Source organism: Cornus florida, unplaced genomic scaffold (genome assembly GCF_030987335.1).
Source record: "Cornus florida cultivar Cherokee Brave unplaced genomic scaffold, ASM3098733v1 CherokeeBrave_3.0.0_Hap2_Chr10, whole genome shotgun sequence".
In the NCBI taxonomy this organism is placed as follows: domain Eukaryota; kingdom Viridiplantae; phylum Streptophyta; class Magnoliopsida; order Cornales; family Cornaceae; genus Cornus; species Cornus florida.
In genome coordinates, this window is record NW_026775580.1 from 108,012,386 (window position 1) to 108,033,604 (window position 21,219).

At 33.3% G+C, this 21,219-nt stretch overlaps 2 protein-coding genes across 5 annotated transcripts; one reads left to right on the plus strand and one right to left on the minus strand.

Annotated features, from left to right (window-relative positions):
• The first annotated feature begins 9,011 nt into the window (after positions 1–9,011).
• LOC132276894 (pentatricopeptide repeat-containing protein At3g42630) lies at positions 9,012–13,343 on the plus strand. Of its 4 annotated transcripts, none has more exons than XM_059778531.1 (4): positions 9,012–9,203; positions 10,109–11,444; positions 11,700–11,838; positions 13,147–13,343. In XM_059778531.1, exons 1-2 carry the CDS (start codon positions 9,084–9,086, stop codon positions 11,261–11,263), a joined length of 1,275 nt encoding a protein of 424 aa, XP_059634514.1. In that variant the 5' UTR covers positions 9,012–9,083; the 3' UTR covers positions 11,264–11,444; positions 11,700–11,838; positions 13,147–13,343. The 4 variants fall into 4 exon arrangements, with proteins under 4 accessions (XP_059634514.1, XP_059634515.1, XP_059634517.1 ...); XM_059778534.1 differs by having other exon boundaries at positions 9,079–9,203; positions 10,104–11,444; XM_059778533.1 differs by having other exon boundaries at positions 9,123–9,203; positions 10,012–11,444.
• Positions 13,050–19,665, minus strand: LOC132278358 (U-box domain-containing protein 35-like). Its single transcript, XM_059780152.1, has 11 exons — positions 19,286–19,665; positions 18,895–18,956; positions 18,478–18,648; positions 17,984–18,105; positions 16,837–17,054; positions 16,705–16,756; positions 15,844–16,141; positions 15,324–15,425; positions 14,268–14,696; positions 13,361–14,125; positions 13,050–13,221 (listed from the first exon to the last, which is right to left on the minus strand). Exons 1-11 carry the CDS (start codon positions 19,476–19,478, stop codon positions 13,153–13,155), a joined length of 2,481 nt encoding a protein of 826 aa, XP_059636135.1. The 5' UTR covers positions 19,479–19,665; the 3' UTR covers positions 13,050–13,152.
• Between the last annotated feature and the right edge of the window lie 1,554 nt (positions 19,666–21,219).

Consider the following 21,219-nt stretch of genomic DNA (forward strand, 5'->3'; position numbering starts at 1 on the left):
TATTAGATCTTATGATCGATTCTTCTTAAGTAAGGAAGTGAAGGAAATAAAAGAAAATCAAATTTTTATCATACATTTGGTTAGTAAGAAATTTTTTTGAAGAAAGTTGTATGAAAAAATTATTTTGTTAGTTTAGATAGTAAGAAAAGGAAAAGAAAATAATTTTACTTACCAAAATACCCTTCTTATTTGAAATATTAAATAATAGTAATAACAAATGTGTTATATAAATAATCTTTATATTCAATGATTTATTTTAGTAAAATAAGGAATATTATTATTATTATTTATTTTAATTTTTTTTCATAAATTCAAGTAAAATAAGTGTTTGATTTTCATTGGGTGTCATTGATTTGAGATACAATTTTGATTTAATTAGGCAGAACAAAATTTTAACATGTAAACAACGAGATGGATGGATAATCTATCTTATACAGTTTTCGCAATAAGTAAAAATTTCTTGTGTTTTTATGTTAGAATTGTTTTGAGGAAAATTTATGAGACGCTGTAATTTTTTTTATTGTTTTTCCTTTCTCGTTACTTCACATTAACCAAACGAAATTTAAGAGTCACATTTGAGCTTTATCCTATCAGAGTAAAATTTTTTAATTTTTTTTAAAGATAATTACTTTACTTGCAAATTGCACCCTTGATATGAGTTATTTTATCATATCATTGATTGTATTTGTGTAAGTGGGCTTCACTTATTTATTTGTTATGATAAAGCTTAAGAACTGAGAGTTCAAGTCTCAATGCATTAAAGGACTAATAAAGAGATGTAACATAATGCAATTTGAAGGGCAAAAGAATGTTTGGATGTTGGTTCAATGGCATAATTAATTACCTTGAATTTGATCGAAAATTTGACTTTAGAAATAGTTGAGTCCAATCCACTTCAAATTAAATTATAAGAATTAAGACTTAGGTTATGAAATTTTGAATGTTCGCAGAAGTTATAAATCTCTTGGTGACTTGTTGATTTAACTTCTTAACAATTAAATCAACATGGTTTTTTAATGCTGTTCTTAAAAGCCATATTTATTCATGGATATACGCCCAACAACTTGTAAAGACTTGTGTGTGTATATATGTATATGTATGTGTGTATATATATAGGGGTTCACGTAACTTGCAATGTGAATGCTTATTTGCTTGTAGTCTTGCAATTTTTATTCTATGATTATAATTATAAAACAAAATTTTCTTAATAGTAATCTAAATCACTAATTAATATTAGATGCAACACTTTTCTGGAAAGCACCAAGAAAATTCGCATTCAAAGTGGACATGATTACGAAATGAAATTGTAACTTCACTTTAAGTATATATTTATTTTTGTGTGTTTTAATTGCCAATAAAAGCGACAAATTAAGGAAAATTACTACTAAGTTCTACTTTTCTTGTTGAAAGAAAAATATGTCCTAAAGATCAATAATTCCTACTTTTGATTTCTTGTTTTTTTCATTTAAAATCTTAAATTTAATTTTCTTCCATTTATACTCTTACTAAATAGAAGTAAAAATTGTGTAATATAAATTTATTCAAGAATTGATATATAATCTACTATATATATATATATATATATATATATATATATATATATATATATATATTGTAGGGGATCTAACTCACTAAGCCACGTGGCACACCCCACTTCACTCGGCTTGGGCTCGAGTCTGGCACCACCAATGATACTACACGCCTCATATTACAACATTGATTATCATATTAATGAATCCCTATCGCCTTAAAAAATACGCATTTAATCATTTTAATGTAATGGTACTTATCTTCGAGCCGGAGGACCAGAATACACCTATTAAAGCCTGCAGGATTATGATGGTTACCCTAGGTGGAGTCTTGAGAGACTTGCAGTTGGAGATATAGGTAATGGTTTGAGACTATAAATATAAGCCTAAAGGCATGAAAGAAAGGACATTTTTGTTGATACTCCATTATATCTTGTATTTAGATACCACTTAGTTGTAATATTGACTCATATTCAAGAACCCCGACATATATTCCTTCAAGTTTTGGTTACTTAATAATAATGCATCATGAGTTTAAATAGTAATTAATCTAATTTAAATTTAATCTAAAAACTCTTGTGGAATACACGATTTTAGTATTAAAAAATTTAATTATTCTATAAAAAACTCAATAAAACGTATTTTTTATTCAAATTTTATGTCTAATTTTGTAAGAGTATATATGAAATTTTGAGTCTAAATTTAAAATCTAATGCAGTAAGAGTATATATAATTTAGTATGGGTATATATGGAAGATTTAGTGATTCCAGATTTGAAAAATAATTTTTTTCCTTAATTAGTCTGTATCCCTCTGGTTTTCTCTCCTCTTAAGTAACTCTTTATGATCACAATGCCGAGTGCAACATAGCATCATTACATATTAGGTCATCATAACTTAGAAATTTTTGCCATCCAACATTACACACACTCAATATATATATATATATATATATATATATAAACACACATATGATACATATAGGAATAAGGTGTGGAAAAAAACAATTGGCAAATGCATGAAAGAATAAAAGGTGAAAATGAAGTTCACTTTTGAATGGTCGTCATTATCATCATAAGTGAGCAAAGAAAAAAGATGGCTAGACTATTGAATAGCATGTGTCTCGTGATAAAACTTTTTGAGAAGATAGAGAGCATAAAAGAAGTTTTTAGTGGGTTTAATGGAGTTCCAACTGACCAATTCCTTCAATAGGGTTTCTTTGGTGAAAGCGAATCACTTTCCCTCGAAAATCTAGGGTTTTACTTTTTGGAAGAAGATTGAAGGCCTTGTTTCTATTGAATTTTCAATTTTTTTTATTACAGATTCGTGACTTGTCATGGCCAAAAATACCCATAGGTGATATATTATATATATACGCACATATATTATTAAAGAACTAAGCACATGTAATGCATGTGATCAAAAGTATCATTACACTTTTTATATATTAATTATCCATTTAAATTTAACAAAGCATAAATTCTCTATATAGAGAGCAAGAAGATTGTAAAATAAATAATAATAATAATAAAATTATTTTGGTAAAGAGCAATTGATTTGTAGTCTTTACAAATTAAAAGCATAAATAAACAAATTAAATTAAAAAATCTTATTGTTGAAAATTAAACTTGATTATAACCTTTAGCCCGATTAAGTACGTGACATAATTAAGAATTATGAAAGGTTTGTGTAGCATACTAATATATTTATGTACCAATTTAGTCATAAGAGTCCTCTCACAGTGAGTTATTCTTGTCTAATTAATGAATCAAAATATTTATTAAATACCAAGTAATTTATTTGACCTTTCACACATTTCTAAAGACTGTCAGAATTAAGTGATTAAATAGACCTTATACTTCTTGTCATGAGAGAGTTCTCGTGATGGCATTATTTTAATATATATATATATATATATACACACACTTCTAGTAGTAGCAACAAATTTTTTTTTTTTTAAATAAATAAAAACTGTATACACTTTTTAATAATATAGATAATGTAACAAAAGATATCCTCATTAAAAATTGAGTATTGGGAAAAACAGTTGTCGTTGAATAACTAAGAGTCTTGTGACTTCTTTTTTATCTCCCAAAATGAATGGTGAGTGTTGAATTTTCAAAAAATAATATAAGTATGTAGGGGGAGGTGTATGTTTCTTGCTAATGATATAAATAAAAAATAAATAAAGAAAAAAGAGGAAAAATCTTGAATAAAATTTTACTAAATGTTTGATACACAATAATTACACAACTTTATAGATAACATTTGACTCTTTAATGGGGGACATTAGAGGCCAAGTCCATTGTACTCAAAATTATCTTTGAATAAAATTTACTCACGAGGATAATGGGGTTACTCTATTTTATTCAAAATTACCTTTGAATAAAATCACTCACAAGAATAATGATGGGTTATGTCTACATGCAAGCAAACAAAAAAATTAACAACAAACTAATACAGACATAAAATACAGATTTTAAGGATCATTATCTAGTCAGTTATTGTAGTCGCCTAATTGATAGAGTGCCTAACTGATAGAGTGTCTACTTTTACAAATGGGTGTGTCGTGTTCGTGTTGGAGTCCCCTTCTTTTTAATTTGTCAAAAAATATATATATATTTTATAAAAAATAACTGTTTTAATGGAATAAAATGAAAGATAACAATTGAACCATTGATTGCTTTCAAGCCAAATTTTTGTTTAATTTCCATCTCTCTCTCTCTCTCTCTCTCTCTCTCTCTCTATATATATATATATATATATATATATATATATATATACTCCCTATCCCAATATACATGTCCTATAGGGGGATCTAACTTTTAATGGTAGTGGAGTTTTACTAGTTTTTTTATTATATTGATAAGGGTGAAGTTTCAAATATGCCTTTACTAAAAGACAAAATAGTGCTCTGTAATTAATGCAGTTGTTTAGTTAAAAGGATAATTTAGAAATGTTATAAAACATAATACATTCAATTTTGAAATAGAACATGTTTTTTGAGACATCTCAAAATGAAAAGATAAATAACTATTTTAAGACGGAGGGAATATATATTAATGAGAAGCTCTTCTAACCTTGTGACAATATTGGTACAGAAGACTAGAAGGCAAACCTCTGTATGCCTAGTCATTAGTAAATGACACATATTTTGTACCCTGTGATAGTAATGCCTCATGAGACATCTGAACTTAGATTGTTGAAACATAAATATTTTCATAATTCTTAAATTTCATATTATAAATGTTTTACATTGTATATTAACCGAGGCTATAATTTGTATAAATATATAATATCATATATAATATATTAATATATTTTCAATTTAATTAATAAATTATATATTTAATTTTTGCCAATATTTTAAATTCAAATAAATATTTCTTAATGTGTACAATAAATACATAATTTGAATGTTTTGGAAAATTTGAAGTTTATAAATTAAATTTATATTTAATATGTATATCATATATGTATATAGTATTTAATACAAAAATTAGAAAAAATATGTAGTTATGTTTTATACATTGAGAGATGTTTAATAGCATTATTGCTCAGTAATGCTCAAATTCGTGTGTCAAAGAGGTATTTGTTACAAGGTTATACTCTATATGTAATCTGTAAATGTCTCGATAATTCAGTGGTTAATGCCTATATGTTATGGCATCAAATTGACGCATTGAATTAGGGATTTGTTCAATTAGGAAGTAATTTTTTTTCAATTCCAAATCTAAAGAATTAATTCGGTACTACCAAACATAAAAATAGATAAATTTGCAAAGTGTTAGAGATTTGACACAACACCTAGCTAACGGTATGGGTAGCTAAATTTATGGGTGTTGTTGATCTCAGCGGTCAAATTTAACATCTAATTGTAATTAATGTGAATATAAGAGGTGTGTGTAATAAAATCAAAAATTTGCAATTCGTTATTACCAAACATAAAAATAGATAAATTTGCATGGTATTAGAGGCTTGACACAACAACTATGGCTAACGATATGGGTAGCTAACGCTATGGGTGTCGTTGATATCAGCTGTCAAATTTAACATATAATTGTAATTAATGTGAATATAAGAGGCGTGTGTGTAATAAATCCAAAAAAATAAATTAATTAATTTTTTTTAAAAAAAAATTAATTGTTCTTGGACTGTTGCTTAGCATGCGTAGTACATGCATGTACTAGGTCCATTTGGAGGGCTCTAATGTCATAGACATTTGGAGGGCTCTAATGTCATACAAGAGCCGTCAATTATTAATATGTATATTTTTGTATAGCCACTTCAACTAAAAAGTACTTAAAAGAGTCTGAAGACCACAACGAAAAGTGTAAGTCTTGTCAAATATGAAAATAAATAAAGTAATGGGGCCAATTAGGAAAAAAGAGAGAAAGAGAAAATATGTGGGCCCACTGATTGATGGAGGGAATCATAAAAGGGGGGAAAGGTGATGAGCAGAGGTAGAAATGTTGGGGATATTTCATGCAAGGGAATGGGGGGCCCACACAATAATAATGGAAGACTTTGAGTAGGTCTAATTTGTAAATAAAGAATGATGAGTGGTTTGAAAATTTTGAGTGGGTCTAATTTATAAATAAAGAATGAACAATGGTGGAGAAAGAAATATCTAAATATAAAGAGGGATGAGATCACAATAATAGGAGAGTTTGATTTGAAAATCAAGAAAAGGCTGAGTTTGTTAAAAGAGTGGTCATTGAGAACCAACCATCCATGGTTTTTGAAAAGTGGTAATGAGATCTCCATATAAAAACTTATCATTTAGGCCTAACAAATACTTTCTAATCTCTAGAAAAATTATAATAATGTTTTACTATAAGGCCTAAGCATATTCTCACTTAGAGAGAGGGCCATAACAACATTGATTTTTTAAGTTTGGGAGATTCTAATTGATATTTGCTTTATTTAAATTCCACAAGTTAATGGGGGTGCTTAAGTGCCTTTTCTAATGGAACAATGAGACACATATATCTTATTATACCCTTATTAAGGGTATGTTTGGTATACGGTTTTATTTTTTTGTTTTTTTGTTTTTGGCCTGAGCTGTAACAATGAATAGTAAAAAATATTAAATTTTTACATGTTCTACTATAATGATGAACAATAAAAATAAAAAAAAATTCTTAAATTATATTTTAAACTAGTTATTATATTTTTTAAATTTTCAACACTTTTTTTATTAAACACGTTTTTATATTTATATTTTTATAAATCTTGCAACAAATGTATCCGACCAAATATAATTCAAATTCTATTCAAAATACTATGCAACAAAATACTTATTTTTGTTTCAAATCAAAACAAAATATGAAAAGCAAATGACCACTCCAACAGACCAAAGTGAAAGAAATAGTATTATAGGTCTGTTCCATAAATTGTTTCCTCTCCAATATTTCCCTTTTGAAGGGCACTTTACCACTCCGGCAGACCTAAGTGAAAGAAATAGTATTATAGGTCTGTTCCATAAATTGCTTCATCCTCAATAAGGGCCCTAAAAGTGTATGGGTCACATCTCTCACTCATTCATTAGTCATGACCATGACTTTCAGTCCTACACAGACTACATTGCAATGCTATTAAAGTTCCATTTCCACCCTAAATAAATTTAAGTTGCAATTTTTCCCATCATAAGTGCTAGGGTTTGCATTGTCCCTAAACCTCAGAACTTTCAAAGTGGACACAACTTGCAGCTAGTCTACCATAAAAGTAAGTATATTTTTGGAAAAATTATACATACATGAACTTAGGGGCCCATTTTATGGTCACATTAGTGAAAGCCTTGATTTAAAAAAAATGCTAGTATGAATATGAAAAAGCAGTGCGCATTTTAAGTTGATTTCCAAATTATCTTTTAAATAGGTATGAGTACAATTTGTGTGTCCTTAGGGTGTCACTTATTGTACCATCAAGTTCCATTTTTGTTTATAGATCATTTTGATAACCGGAGATAAAAATTTAATTATTTGTTTTCAATTGTCAATGTAGTGTCTGTTATTTTTGGTGACAAACGATAAACATAAACTAATTTATGGAACAATAATAAAACATAAGGTCATACAAATGTTATATTACTATGTTTAATTTAAAAAAAAAATGTTTAAAAATTCATTCAGTCTATGTACCACTTTTATTCATGCAAATACAATTCATGTGCTATATGCTATTTTTTGTGCCCTCAAGTACAACTTTTTGCGTAGATCATTTTGATAAATTCACAGGCTTAAAAGGATAAATTGGACTTTGAACATCCGCTTAAAGTGCAAAGTATTGTATTTTTTCACGATCACATCAACATTTTTTAAGAAATTCATCTAGTTAAAAATTCAAAACTTTGACTTCATGCGATCGTAAAATGTAACTATGATTAAACAATTGACGATATTCTGCATAGTTTACTTAAGGAAAATGATAGTAGTATTTATTATTAGTGTTTGTTTGGAAAAGTATAACTCCTAATTCTCCAATCCTATATATATATGGTACAAGAGGACGAAGTAGAGTGTTTGTATCTGCGGTGGAAGAAAGTCCACTTTAATTGATGGTCCTTAAAAGACCGTTCATTTGGCAAGGAGACATGTTACCTCAGCTTCTTCATCCAAATGCTGTTTTCGCTTTCTGATATTAATTCCAAGGACCCCTTGGACCCTTTGGCCCTGGCCATTGAGAATGACAACCATTTAAATCAAAGCTAATCATTGCTAGGGTTGGTTGTAAATGAACGAGGTCGGAGTAGTGTTTTGAGTTCGACTGTATTGCTGACTCAATTTGAGTTTAGTTTGAGTGCATCACGAGTTGAGAGAGTTGGTTTCAAACTCGATCAAAATTTTGCTTATCATTAGTTAGGGTTGTAAATAAATCAAGTCGGGTCAAATGAATCGTGTCAAGTAGCGTTTTGAGTTCGACTTATTTATTTGTAGACTCAATTTAGTGGCCTATTATAACGAGTGAGTTCTTCGCAATCTAACCTAAAAGCCTAAACTGTTAGATGGGATTAACACTCTAGCCATCTTGCTTACCTGAGTGGCTCACCTGAATGCCTTCCAAATCAAGTGCTTGGCGTGGCACCGGATCAAGGATTGGATCTGGCTCTGATACCAACTGTAACAAATGGGTGTTTCACGATCTGACCCAAAAGCCTAAACTGTTAGGTTGGGCTACCATCCAGCCCATATATACCACTTTCACTTTCCATTCAGATATGATGTGACACAAATATCTCTTATAACATCTAATTAGTAGAGCACAACTGGGGATGAGTGTGTCCTTGTTTGAATCCCTTTTTGTAAGCAGAAGAGAAAAAAGGGAGCATCAAAATTGGGTTATTATATTTTGTAAAGCGCAGCTGGGCCAATTGGGCTATATAAATAACACCACCTTGACAACCCAGCCACTCTTCCAAACAAACCCAATTGAAGGCCCACTTGGGCCGATTGGGCTAAATTGACAGTTTTGCATTCAACACCAACCAAGCAACCACCACTCATCCAAACCCATATCCACTTTTGACACTCTCTCTCCCCCTCTCTCCCCAAAAATGGAAGCAATATCACCTGCCTATGTCTCTGTAACTCGTCCTCTCTGTGTTCTTAATTCGAAGCGTTTTAGGGTTTGTTTCCAAAAAAAAGACTCTCCAGATCGGGCTTTAGCGCGGAAGGTAAAATTTGGCCTTTTCTGTTCATTTTTCGTTGAACTATTTTCATTTATTTATGATTATATATGTATGTGTGTGTATATTTATTTATATAGATGTATGTATATGTATGTAAGTTCTGTCTTGCTATGGGTTTTCGTTACTAATGTGAAGCAAGGGTTATATGATGTACTTAAAAACAGCTTGGTGTATAATTGCATTACCCTTCCTAGTTACAACTTATAAAAATTGCATCAATCTAAAACACGAAATTTCACTTGAATTTGAATTCTCTTGTTGAGACGTGAAAAAGAACTTGTAGGTTATATATGATGCTTTAGATGATAAATTTTGGGTCAGATAGTGTAAAAAGAAAAAAAGAAGATTATTTTGCATAGAAGGTAAGAGACAAAGAGGTAATACTAAAACTAACATGAGATTAAGTTATTGAAAAATATTTTAAAAAGTAAATATAATAAGAGAATTGGGTTGTAACTTGTAATACAAATCCCGGCACTGGAAAAATTAGGCCGTGTAAGGAACTTCTGTTACATCATCTCAGCAAATCTCTTGAACCAACTTTATATTCCAGGCATATATTGATTAGTTAACCCAATCTATTGAACATTTGTTTCTACTATCATTTATATCCACATGATTTTCATTTTTGCCAGCTTATCCTGATGCATTATTTGGTTCTTCCCATTGATATTGCTATGTAGGGAAGTTTGAACCCTATCTTGATACAGAACATGAAAACAAGCAATTCTTTCATCCTTGTTATTGGGTTTTACTTTCACATACATTTTCATGTTTTTTGTCAATTATGCAGGTTTCGTAATGATTTTTGAACTTCATGTTGTAAGCATCATTTATGTTGAAGTTGCTTTGATGTTTTGGTTCTTATTTCTGGCGTGTTCTTAGAACAGATAGTTTGGCACTGGAAGCGGGAAGGAGGTGTCGTTCACCGTGAGAGTCACATAAATTGTGTTTCTTTAATACAAACCTTAAGCAGAAAAAAATTACCCCGTGTTGCCCAGGAGCTATTACTTGAAATGAAATCTGAGGGTTTCGAACTTGACGACTCTACCTTGTCAGCTATGATGTTATGCTACGCAGATAATGGTTTTTTTCCCGAAGAACAGTCCATTTGGGATGAAATCTTAAACCGTTCAGTGCCTAATATTCAAATAGTTTCAGAACTAATTGATGCCTATGGTAGGACAGGACAATTTGATAAAGTGACTAGAATTCTGCATCAAATAAGTTCGAGGAATTTCAACATTTTACCTAAGATTTATGCGTTGACTATCTCTTGCTTTGGCAAAGGAGGTCGGCTTGAGATGATGGAAAATACATTGAAGGAGATGGTTTCAAGGGGTTTCTCAATTGATTCTGCTACCGGGAATTCTTTAATCATATATTATAGCATTTTTGGTTCTCTTACTGAAATGGAGGCTGCTTATTGCAGTCTGAAGAGTTCTAGGATTCTCATAGAGAGAGAAGGAATTAGGGCGATGTCATTTGCATATATGAAAGAAAGGAAATTTTATGTCTTAGGTGAGTTCCTGAGGGATGTGGGTCTTGGTAGGAGAAATGTGGGAAATCTTCTGTGGAACCTTCTGCTTCTATCCTATGCTGCCAATTTCAAAATGAAAAGCTTGCAAAGAGAATTCCTGAGAATGATCGAAGCTGGATTCTATCCTGATCTTACAACATTTAACATCAGATCTCTGGCTTTTTCAAGGATGTCTTTGTTCTGGGATCTCCATGTAAGCCTTGAACATATGAAACATGAAGGCGTTGTTCCTGACCTTGTGACTTATGGTTGTGTTGTTGATGCGTACTTAGACAAAAGACTAGGAAGGAACTTGGATTTTGCTTTGAGCAAAATGAATATGAATGATTTTCCAATAGTATCAACAGATCCATTTGTGTTTGAGGCTTTGGGAAAAGGAGATTTCCACTCAAGCTCAGAGGCATTTATGGAGTTTCGGAGGCAAAAGAATTGGACTTATAAGAAGCTGATTGCAACCTATCTCAAGAAAAAATTCCGAAGTAACCAAATATTTTGGAACTACTGATCACTGGCTGTTAGCTTCAATGGTATCCCCAAAGGGTGAGGTACAGAATACTTAAAGTCCTGGTTGGGATGCGGATGCTTGCCTTTACCAAAAAAGAATTGGAGTTACTGACAGGTAGCATGCTGGTTAAGATTCATGAACCAATAGACCGTAACAAGTTGTTTGGGAAATATGCTCACTGGTAAGAGCAAATATCTTACCTCTTAACTGCTTATTTTTTTTTGTATCAAGAATGACCTGCGACTATCACCGAGTCTTATACTACAGGATGATGAGATCAGCCTGATTAAACATCCTCTTGGGTACTGCTTGGATGTGCCCCCGGTTGTTCTGTTCATTCTTATTTAATCATTATTATTATTTTTTTTGTATTTATAGCCAAATCATTCAGATGAACAATGACCAAGGTTAATTCGGAAAAGTTTCTTTCTTTCAGGTTTTTTAATTCGCTACATGTCATGTTGGTTGTTGTAATAACCTAAACTTCATGGAGTTGAACAGAACCCTTCATTCGTCTACATGGAAGAGAGGAGCCTAGAGGTTACGATATATGCATTGGAACAACACACCATTGGGTAGGTCATCATCATCATCATCTTTGCCTTAATCCCATATGAATAAGGCTGGCCACATGAATTTTCTTTTTTCATTCTTTTCTATTACAAGCCATCTCTCCTATAATAATTAACTTTTTGAAATAATTTCATCTCATGTTAATTCCAGTCGTCTTCTGTCTCCCACGTTTTGAAACAATTTAATCTCATGGGGTATGGCTAGCATTGATTTTGCGAAACAGGTGAACATGAATCTCACATGGCTGCCAAAATGGACCATGTCAAGTGGGATTGCATGGTGAGTGAAGCCATCGTGGTTAGGTTTCTTAATGAACGTACTGGAAAAAGGTGAAGCTGACTATGCCATGGGAATTGTGGGCTTTGATGGCCCTCGGTTCCTTGGGTCTGAAGGTGAAAAAAGAAGACAATACGAGGGATCATTGTGGGATTTAAAATTATTCACTTAAAAAGTGACCCACTTCTTAAGAAATTGTTTTCCGGTACTTCCTGAACGAAATTCTTTAAAATGGTTTTGAGGGATCATCTGCTTCTCGTACAAGTCCTTCAATGTTATGTCACCAAACACAAAAAAGTTCTCCTTGAAAGGGCTTCTGTGGCTGAAAAGTGCTTGTATGGTCAAAAGCCCCATATGCTACCTATATATATATATATATATATTTGTCACTTTCAATTAATTAATTGAAGCTAACACTTGAGGCCATTAGGGACTTGATAGCTCTCAGTTTCTGAGCATGTTGGGTATATTGAGTGCAGATGGAAGAGCTGCTTTCTTAGTGCGATGATCAGGCTAAAATATTCCAAGGAGATTATGGTTCTCCTCTAATTGATATTTCTTGAGATTTTACTTGTCACCGTTCCTGAGACTGCATATTTACTTTGTTACTTTTAAAATAAAAAAAATCAGAAAGAAAATGTTCGAAAAAGAAAACAAGTGTTTTCATCATTTTTGCAATTTTACTTGAATAAAAAAACTGAGGGAGTATGATGTGTAAGTGTACGCGCATGCATGTACGCCTCACTTCTCATATGTGCCTCCTAAAATACAACACTGCACCAAACCCACAACTCATGAATTCTCAATAGTATAATAATATATCAGCAAGGACTTAGAACGCAACTTTAAGTTCCAATCTTCGGCCTTTGTGAAATAAATTACATAGAATGAGCTTCCAGTTACCTTAAACTTCCAAACTGATGTGTGTGTGTGTGTGCTTTTCTTTTTTTATTTTCTAAAACTGTATATGCTTATCAATATCTATACTTGATTATGTGCTTGCACTGATCCATACTTGATCTTCTGTATGTCAGTAATGATTATGTGCTTGAGCGGCTCGGTGAACTTCCATATCCAGAATGTTGAAGCTGAGGGTCACTTAAAATGTCCTGCAAAATATGGTGCAGCAACTTGTAACGTCTTCATAGATTGATTGAAACTTGAAATCTTCTCAATTGAACACATTAAAACAGTTACACTGACAAAAAAAAAATTCAAGAACCAATGTCCCCATTCACATCAACTCACTTGAGATGTTGTGGAAACTTGGCTCTGACTTGGTGAGGTTCCTGGGCTACCAGCAAACATCATGATGTTGGGCATCCTCTCTTCTGCAAGTGCTCTCAACCTTTCGAGCTCAGGTAATACGACGGTACCAAGGTCTGGTCTATCTTTCCGCCTTAACTCTGCACATTTAAGAGCTATCTTGGCAAAATCCAAGGCCTCTTCCACTGGCCAGTCAGGAACAGCCGGGTCAAGCATATCAGCAAAAGTCCCCTTCTCGATTGACCGTTCAACATGATGAGTCAAACCCATGGGGGGTTTGGATGTAATTATTTGAAGAAGTAGGATCCCGAATGAGTAAATGTCAGACTTTGTTCCGAGCATGCCAGTTTGCTGATACTCTGGGTCTATGTAACAGAAAGTTCCAGCTGTCGCTGTCATGCGATATTGAGTTATGTTGTCGGCCACGGACGGGGGAACAAGCCTAGCTAATCCAACATCACTAATCTTGCTGACAAAGTTATGATCAAGTAAAATGTTGGCGGGTTTGAGATCACGGTGAACTAATGGTTCTGGTTTAGTCTGGTGGAGGAAAAGAAGGCTAGTAGCAATCTCTGCGGCAATCCGAAATCTTATTTGCCATGGAAGAACTGGACTGTTCCCTCTCCGAAATAGACGATCATCTAAGCTACCATTAGCCATGTACTCATAGACTAGGCAACCATACTCCGGGCAGGCTCCAAGGAGGAGAACCATGTTGGGATGCCTTATGCAGCTTAGGACTTCAACCTGCATCAAGGTAATATTAACTGTAAATATTTAGGAAAAAAATGGAAGAAGAAACTGATGAATGTGTTATGTTATAGAATGGAAGTTATGCCAGTAAATGATTTAGTTTATTAAACTTATTTGATGCACTAAAAAGCCACACCTCTTGCTGAAACTGTGACCTTCCTTGAGCTGCGTCTGGACGAAGAACTTTTATTGCGACCTGTGTATGATTCAAATAACACTTGTATACTGGTCCATAACCTCCTTCCCCAATTTTGCGAGAATCTGCAAAATTCTCGGTTGCTGCTTCAATCTCTTCTATAGTGTATTTCCGGTACCTGATATCACTTTGTGCCAGCACATCTAGTACCTTCTTCTTCTCCTCCGCTTCTTTGCGTGCTTTCATTTCAGCATGCATTCTTTTTTGTGATTCAAGTTGGGCAATCCTCTGAGCTGCTTCAGCTGCCTCCATGGCTGCTTTAGACTTGGCCTTTTCTCTCTCTGCAATTGCCAATGCTGCTTCCTCAGCTAGTCGAGCCTCTTCTATTCTTTTTTGTTCTTCCACTTTCCAACGTTGAAGTTCCATTGCCTGTAACAAAAATATTTTTGAACTTGTGCTGTTATATATAACCCTGGATGTAAGGATTAAATTTTGGCTTTTCATTTTAAAGTTTTTTTCTTTCTTTCTTTAATACATAATATTTTGTCACTATTTTAATCAACTTTTATATGATTTCAAAAAATTTAGATAGCTCATTTTAAAGAACCTGAAGAGGGGTTGTTACTCGTTACTTGGTGCAATGATGAAAGTTCATTCAAGTGTGAGGCTGCAAGTTCAAGTCCGTAAGCAGCCCCTTTGTGTAAAATAATGTTACAGGTTCGGTTGTCTCTAGTCTTCCTCTTCTCAATATACAGTCTCTACAGGATATACACTGGGTAATGCAACTTTTTTTTTTTTTTTTTTTTTTTTTTTTTTTTTTTTTTTTTTTGATGTGACTAATGATTAAATATGAAAGAAAAATCAAAACATTAAGATCTCAACTTGGAACCTTCAGTTTTGTTGCCCTTCCCTTGCAGCATCCCACGCAAGCGGGACATACACTGCCTAATGCATTTATTTCTTCTTCTTCTTTTCCTTTTTCTTTTATTTTTGGTGATGTGGCTGAAGATCTGATGTTAAAGCAAAACCAAAACTCTAAAATCTCAGCTCATTTACCTTCTGTTTTGCTGCAAGTGCTTCTTTGCAGGCTGTGCTGTACATGTCTATTGTCTGCTGGAGCTCTTGCTTGAGCCTCTTCATTTCAGCTTCCATGTCTTCCTACAAATTTGAGAAGTATTTAGTATGACTGTTTCTCACTTCATTCGCATCATTATATTTTAATGCAAAAACCATGTTATCTTTCGATGCACAATTTCTGAGGCTACACTCTCAGGGGTTGGGTATATTTAATAGATAGTTTGAGTTATGCTCAGGTAAAGCTTAGAGGTCATTTCCTCTAGAATGTGCAAAACCTAACAAGTAAAATTTAAAAGTAGATCCCTGATTGATAATTCCAACACTAGTAACTCTAAAAATCCAAACCAATTAATATGTGAATTTAAGCTTTCATCACATGTGTTGCAAATAATTCTTGAATATTTTTCCTGACTATATTATAGTTACATAAGGGTTTTTCTGTTTGATTCCTGAATTTGTGTTAACAATAATGCTCTGTTTGGGAATTTAAACTGCATACCATGTGTTGTGCTGATGACCATGAAAAATTTGAACTTTCCAGCGAGTTTGGTGAGAATCCACTCATCATATTCATTTCAGCTAACCTGGATCCTGAGAATGATGATCCAGCACTTCTGTTGTCTGCTTCTGAGCTGGATGAAAGCCAAGGGGCCATAGCTAACTCCTGATTGTCAAGAAAAGAATGCTGCGTGTGTTCAGTGCTTGGCCTGTCAGAGCTCACAAATGATATGTCGCTATTGCACAATGTGAACTCCTCGTATGGTCTGTTTGAAGCTCTACATCTATCAAAGGGTGACCTGTATCAGTAGTTACCAGGTCAGTGCTTTTGTTCTATGAATTGGCTCCCATTCCATAGCAAACTAAACAGCTACCTTTCTTTCAGTTTTTCATATACTCTTCTCTTTTGTAGATGGTTGCTTATAAGCAATCAGCAACCAACACTGGATAGTTTCCTTTTAATGATCTCTGAAAGATATTTTTTTTTCCTTTGTTTTTTTCCCCCTAATATACTGCACTTGGCTTCATCACTGAAACTATCTAACCACTTTCAAAGCTGTTAAAACAATTTAGGCAAAACCTAGGTCAATTTTGTCTTGCCTGGCTCCTAAATGCCTGACAAACAATGCTAAAGATGCGGCTACTAGTATGTATAAATATAGTAAAAAACTAAAATCACATGTTACAGTTTTTACATGGGAGAGAGAGAGAGGGAGCAAGAAGAAACTTATATCAACTTGCAGGTATAGGTACAAATAGACTTTCTGTTATCAATGTTTTGTGATCATCTCAATCTATTGCATGTTAAACTACAGGTGTAAGCCACTTTTCCCCACTTTGCTTAAAGTGTAATGGAACTTACCTGATCTCGTCATCCTCGGTCAAGTTTTGAGGTCTAAATGGTATCTTCTCTGCTGCAGAAATAGAATCCGGATGATTCCTCATTAACAGTGATAAATATCAAATAATTGGGAAATGACATGGTACTAAAATTATAGAAGCAGACCTCTTGAGTTGATGTTTTGCAAGGAATGTGCATCAGTCAGATTTGGAATGGCGTTGGTTTTGTTCTGCAATTGATTATGTTGGGGCGGGTTCGGAACTGGATAGGAGGCTTTTCGCACTGATGAAATTTTACCTTTGGAGATGATGTACACAGTGCAGAAGTCTGGTGCTGCTTTTGAAACGCTGCTTGGAACATCTGTCTTGAATCTTCCATGAAAAAAGATTTGTGAGTAATGGGATATTATGGATTACATTTTTCTGTCCAGGCAGAAATTGAGAAACAAATATTGCTCATGTCACTAGATATTAGCTAAGAATTATCATCTACTGCTTTTTGTTATGCAATACATGTAAACTAATCCAAATCCGTTAAATTACATAGTATATTTTGTGAATTGAAATTCTGATCTCCTGTAGATTAAACAAAATTAGGCTACAAAGCACAGTGCTAGTGATTATGGAATTTACCTTCATTTATTTAGTTAATTCTGTTTTGCATTAATGGGAGGTTAGTTTGCTATAATTTATTGAAAATCTGCGGGGCAATATTCCAACACTTGGAAATTTAATTTTGACATCCATTTGGGTCACAGTCCATGATGAAATGAACATCCCCGAATCCGTATTAATTTTTCAGCAAATTTCAAAATAGAGGAATTATTGTATATGAGTTTGAAATATATTTTCTGATATTCCAAAATAACTTGATATTGAAAGAAAAAATCAAATTCCTGACATTTCTTTCAGAGTTTCGATATTAGTACTTGTTTGATAAGTTATATTTCCTAAAAGTTGAAATTGTGTACCTTAGTTTCGAACTGAACCATTGAGCAGGTTTGAATTGGAAAACTTTAGGTTAATCAGAGTAACTAGACTGATACCTATAGATTTTCTTTTATGTTTTGTTTTTTCTTTTTCTTTTTTGTAGCAGTAAGGGGATGATTGACCGTATGGTTACATTCTTTGAGGTAGATTCCTTTTTTCCCATTAATTAGAATGCTATTCTTTTTGTTCTTTGAGTGATCTTTAAGTGTTTGCTAACGTAATGTCGTGCACGCCTGTGTTTTTGTTGAAAGCTAGTTATTTTGCTATTTTTTATGGTGGTAGTGCAGGTAAACTTAAAAAGAAGTAATTACCTAATGACACTGGTCCTTGTCGGGGCACCAACTACCAAAATCTCAATTAAGTTGAGCCTAACATAATCACACAAGGCTCTTGTAATGTCCATGTCTTCAAGAATGACTTCATTGCATTTTATCTGTAGAGAAAAGGCAACCATTGGGGAAGGAAACCAAAATCAGTATGGTAAATTATTTCTTAACCTTTTTCTGTACTTTCTTAACTTGAAATAAAGACCATGAGAAGCTTCAATGAACGTGAATTATAATATCAGATGAGCTCAAATTGACCATAAACAATTCTCACAATGTCTTGATAGTTTTTGCTTGCAATTTTCTCAAATTCATCCCTTTTTACTGCTTTTGGTTTAGTTATATTTATTTCGTTTTTCTGTTTTGTAACTTCATTGCAGGGTGCAGAGAAAATGATCTTACAGCCAAAGGAAAAATTTTGGGGAACAATTAAACAGAACATGAAGCAATGAATAATTTGGAGAAAGCAGATGACTCACATCCTTTCGCGTACAAAAGCAACGGAAGGGAAGGAACAACTCCTTGGATTGAGTATCAACATGAGATTGATTCCCCACTGCATCCATAAAAGGGGGGAAAGAAAAGCCCAAGAAACTGTCATTAGGAACAATGTATGCGGTCATAATGCATAATGTGAGAAAGAGGTGCTGCTAACCTTACAAATACATATAAAGCATGATATATATTGAGGTTAAATATATCATGTTGTGTAGCATAATGTTCTGACTAAACTATAATTAGCTGCTGAAATAAATGATTCATTTTTTATCTTAAAAAGTTTTTGTGCTTTTTGCTTTTTCCTCCAGATCATTCTATATCTATCAATTTATTCTTTAATCTCTCTCTTGTTGGGCAAAACTTATTGAAACTATATATAACATGATCAATCAGGTCACGCAATAGAATATATTCCAGACAAAATCCTTAGCATTGGCATTGGCAGCTGTTGATGGTGGGGCTGTTTACCGGGAAATCATTGGAATTTATAAACCTTCAGGGTTCAATGTACTCTAGCTAGCCGTTTAAAAGCATGACACAAATGTCTTTCAATATGTTATTTTTTTCCCATTCCAATGCACCAATTCCATGCTATGGATGTATTTATACATTTTTTTTTTCACCAGTCATTACATCATTCACCATGAAACCAATAGCATAAGATTAGGGTTTTTTTAATCCCCTGGTTGTTTGCCCAACTATTTCTACTGTAAATAAAGCATATGAAAGTGAGTGAGATATATATATATATATATATAGAGAGAGAGAGAGAGAGAGAGAGAGAGTTACTGTGAGAGGGGATGATGGGTGATCTTTGTTTAACATGGAGTAATGTTACAGCATGGCCCTTTCCAAGAAGCTGATCAACAGTCCATTTTAAAGCAGCTTGGCTTCCTTTGTCCCTGTCTATTGCCACTGCTATGGTCTGATTCTGATTCTGATTCTGATTTTGATTCTGATTCTTCTTTTCCTCAGCACCCATTTGCTTCAACTTCCAAGCTAATGGAAGCTTTCCAGTCTCTGAACCCAACCCCCCTTCTACAGAAGGTTACAATTCCCTCCTATTTTATTCTCTCTCTACATGTCTCTCATAAAAGAGAGGTTTTTTTTTTCCCTCTCTCTCTCTCCCTCTCTCCAAATCAACAAACTAATATTTTAACAAACACTCTTCTAAATTAAGCAAACTGTTTTCAATGTGATGGAAACCATCCATCCAAAATGTCATTGACTCGTTTCCTCGACAATGCCATCAAGGGTGTTTTACCAAGCAAATCACGGGCAGTTGTTATTTTCTAGTTGGCCTTGCCTTATTTGACTATACTAGAAAAAGTTATTTTCTTTTCCTTTTCCTTCCACTTTTCGCAAGATACGGGACATTTGTGATCGCGCAAGGAGGGGCCTTTCTTTTTCTCTCTTTCCGCTTCTTATGTACCCAAAAATAATAATAATAATAAAATAAAAGAATGTAATTAATGATAAAATCCCGTGATACCTTTTCCTATCCTTTCTAGTTAACGAAACAATAGGAGGAAATGACCAATTCCAATAAGTAGGTCATTTTCATTGAGTAAGGATACTTATTCCATTTTTCTTTTCAATTCTCAATTTTTATCATAATACTTGCCGACATTATTCGTTTTACATATTTTTTATTGTAGATATTATTCATGACTTTTTTTAAAATGTAGCGTCGATAAATATAGGTGTTATCAAACCTCTTTTCATAATGTTGGGTTTTTGAGTCTCTAAATCGGATGAGTGATTCTGATTTATCTATAAATAAATAACTAATATTGGATAATTGCCCAATTAGCACATTGAGGTAGAGATTATTCCAGGACACTGCCTTAAAATTTATTTTGTCATTTTTCAAAAGAAAATACAAATATGCACGACGATTGGGAGCCTCAAATGCAACCGTGAGATTTTTGGGTTAGGGGTTAGTATTCATCCGGTCGAGTTTAGAGTCTACACGCAAACCATGATGCTAAAAACAACAAAAAAAAACACTAAACTAGATTAATGCTAAACTCCTACTTCCATCAAATAGGGATAATTTTGTTCCAACATCCTTTCCAATTCTCAATTTTTACCATCAGTCACGATTCGTCCGCACTGTGTTGATGTTTTATTGTTTTTGTTGAAGTAATGAGCCTTCAGTGATCCTACAAGCATCGGTGTGTTACCGAACAAGTTAGTGTGCAAAGTAATCTCTCTCTGGAGAAATGGTGTAACGCCGAGTTATCGTCGTAACCTATGCGAGTAGTTAATTTTAATCTGTAGAACTTATCTTACTCCTTATCCTCGGCTATTTAAATTATTCATCCATTAGAGATTTCTTTAAATGCATCTATACAATTAAGGAGTGTCGATAGATACAAGTGTAATCAATCCTCTTCTGATCCGCAAAGGACCTTACAAGTTTCCTCCTCTTTTCAAATGAAAGAAAACTCGGCCCTTTGTAGCTGTCTTCTCCATAGTAACTCTCATTGGATAGCACTAGGAAGGGAGAGATTATTATGTCAATGTTCAAAATAATATACAAATACGCATGAAGATTGGGAGGCCTCAAATGCAACCTTAGGATTGTTGGGTCAGGCTCCGTTGAGTTTAGAATGGGCCTAATTTTAAAGCCCAAATATTGGGATTAGGATCTGCTGACACCAGCCCATCACCATTTAATAAATAGGCAGCCCCAAAGCTCCCCAGTTCGAACTATTTAT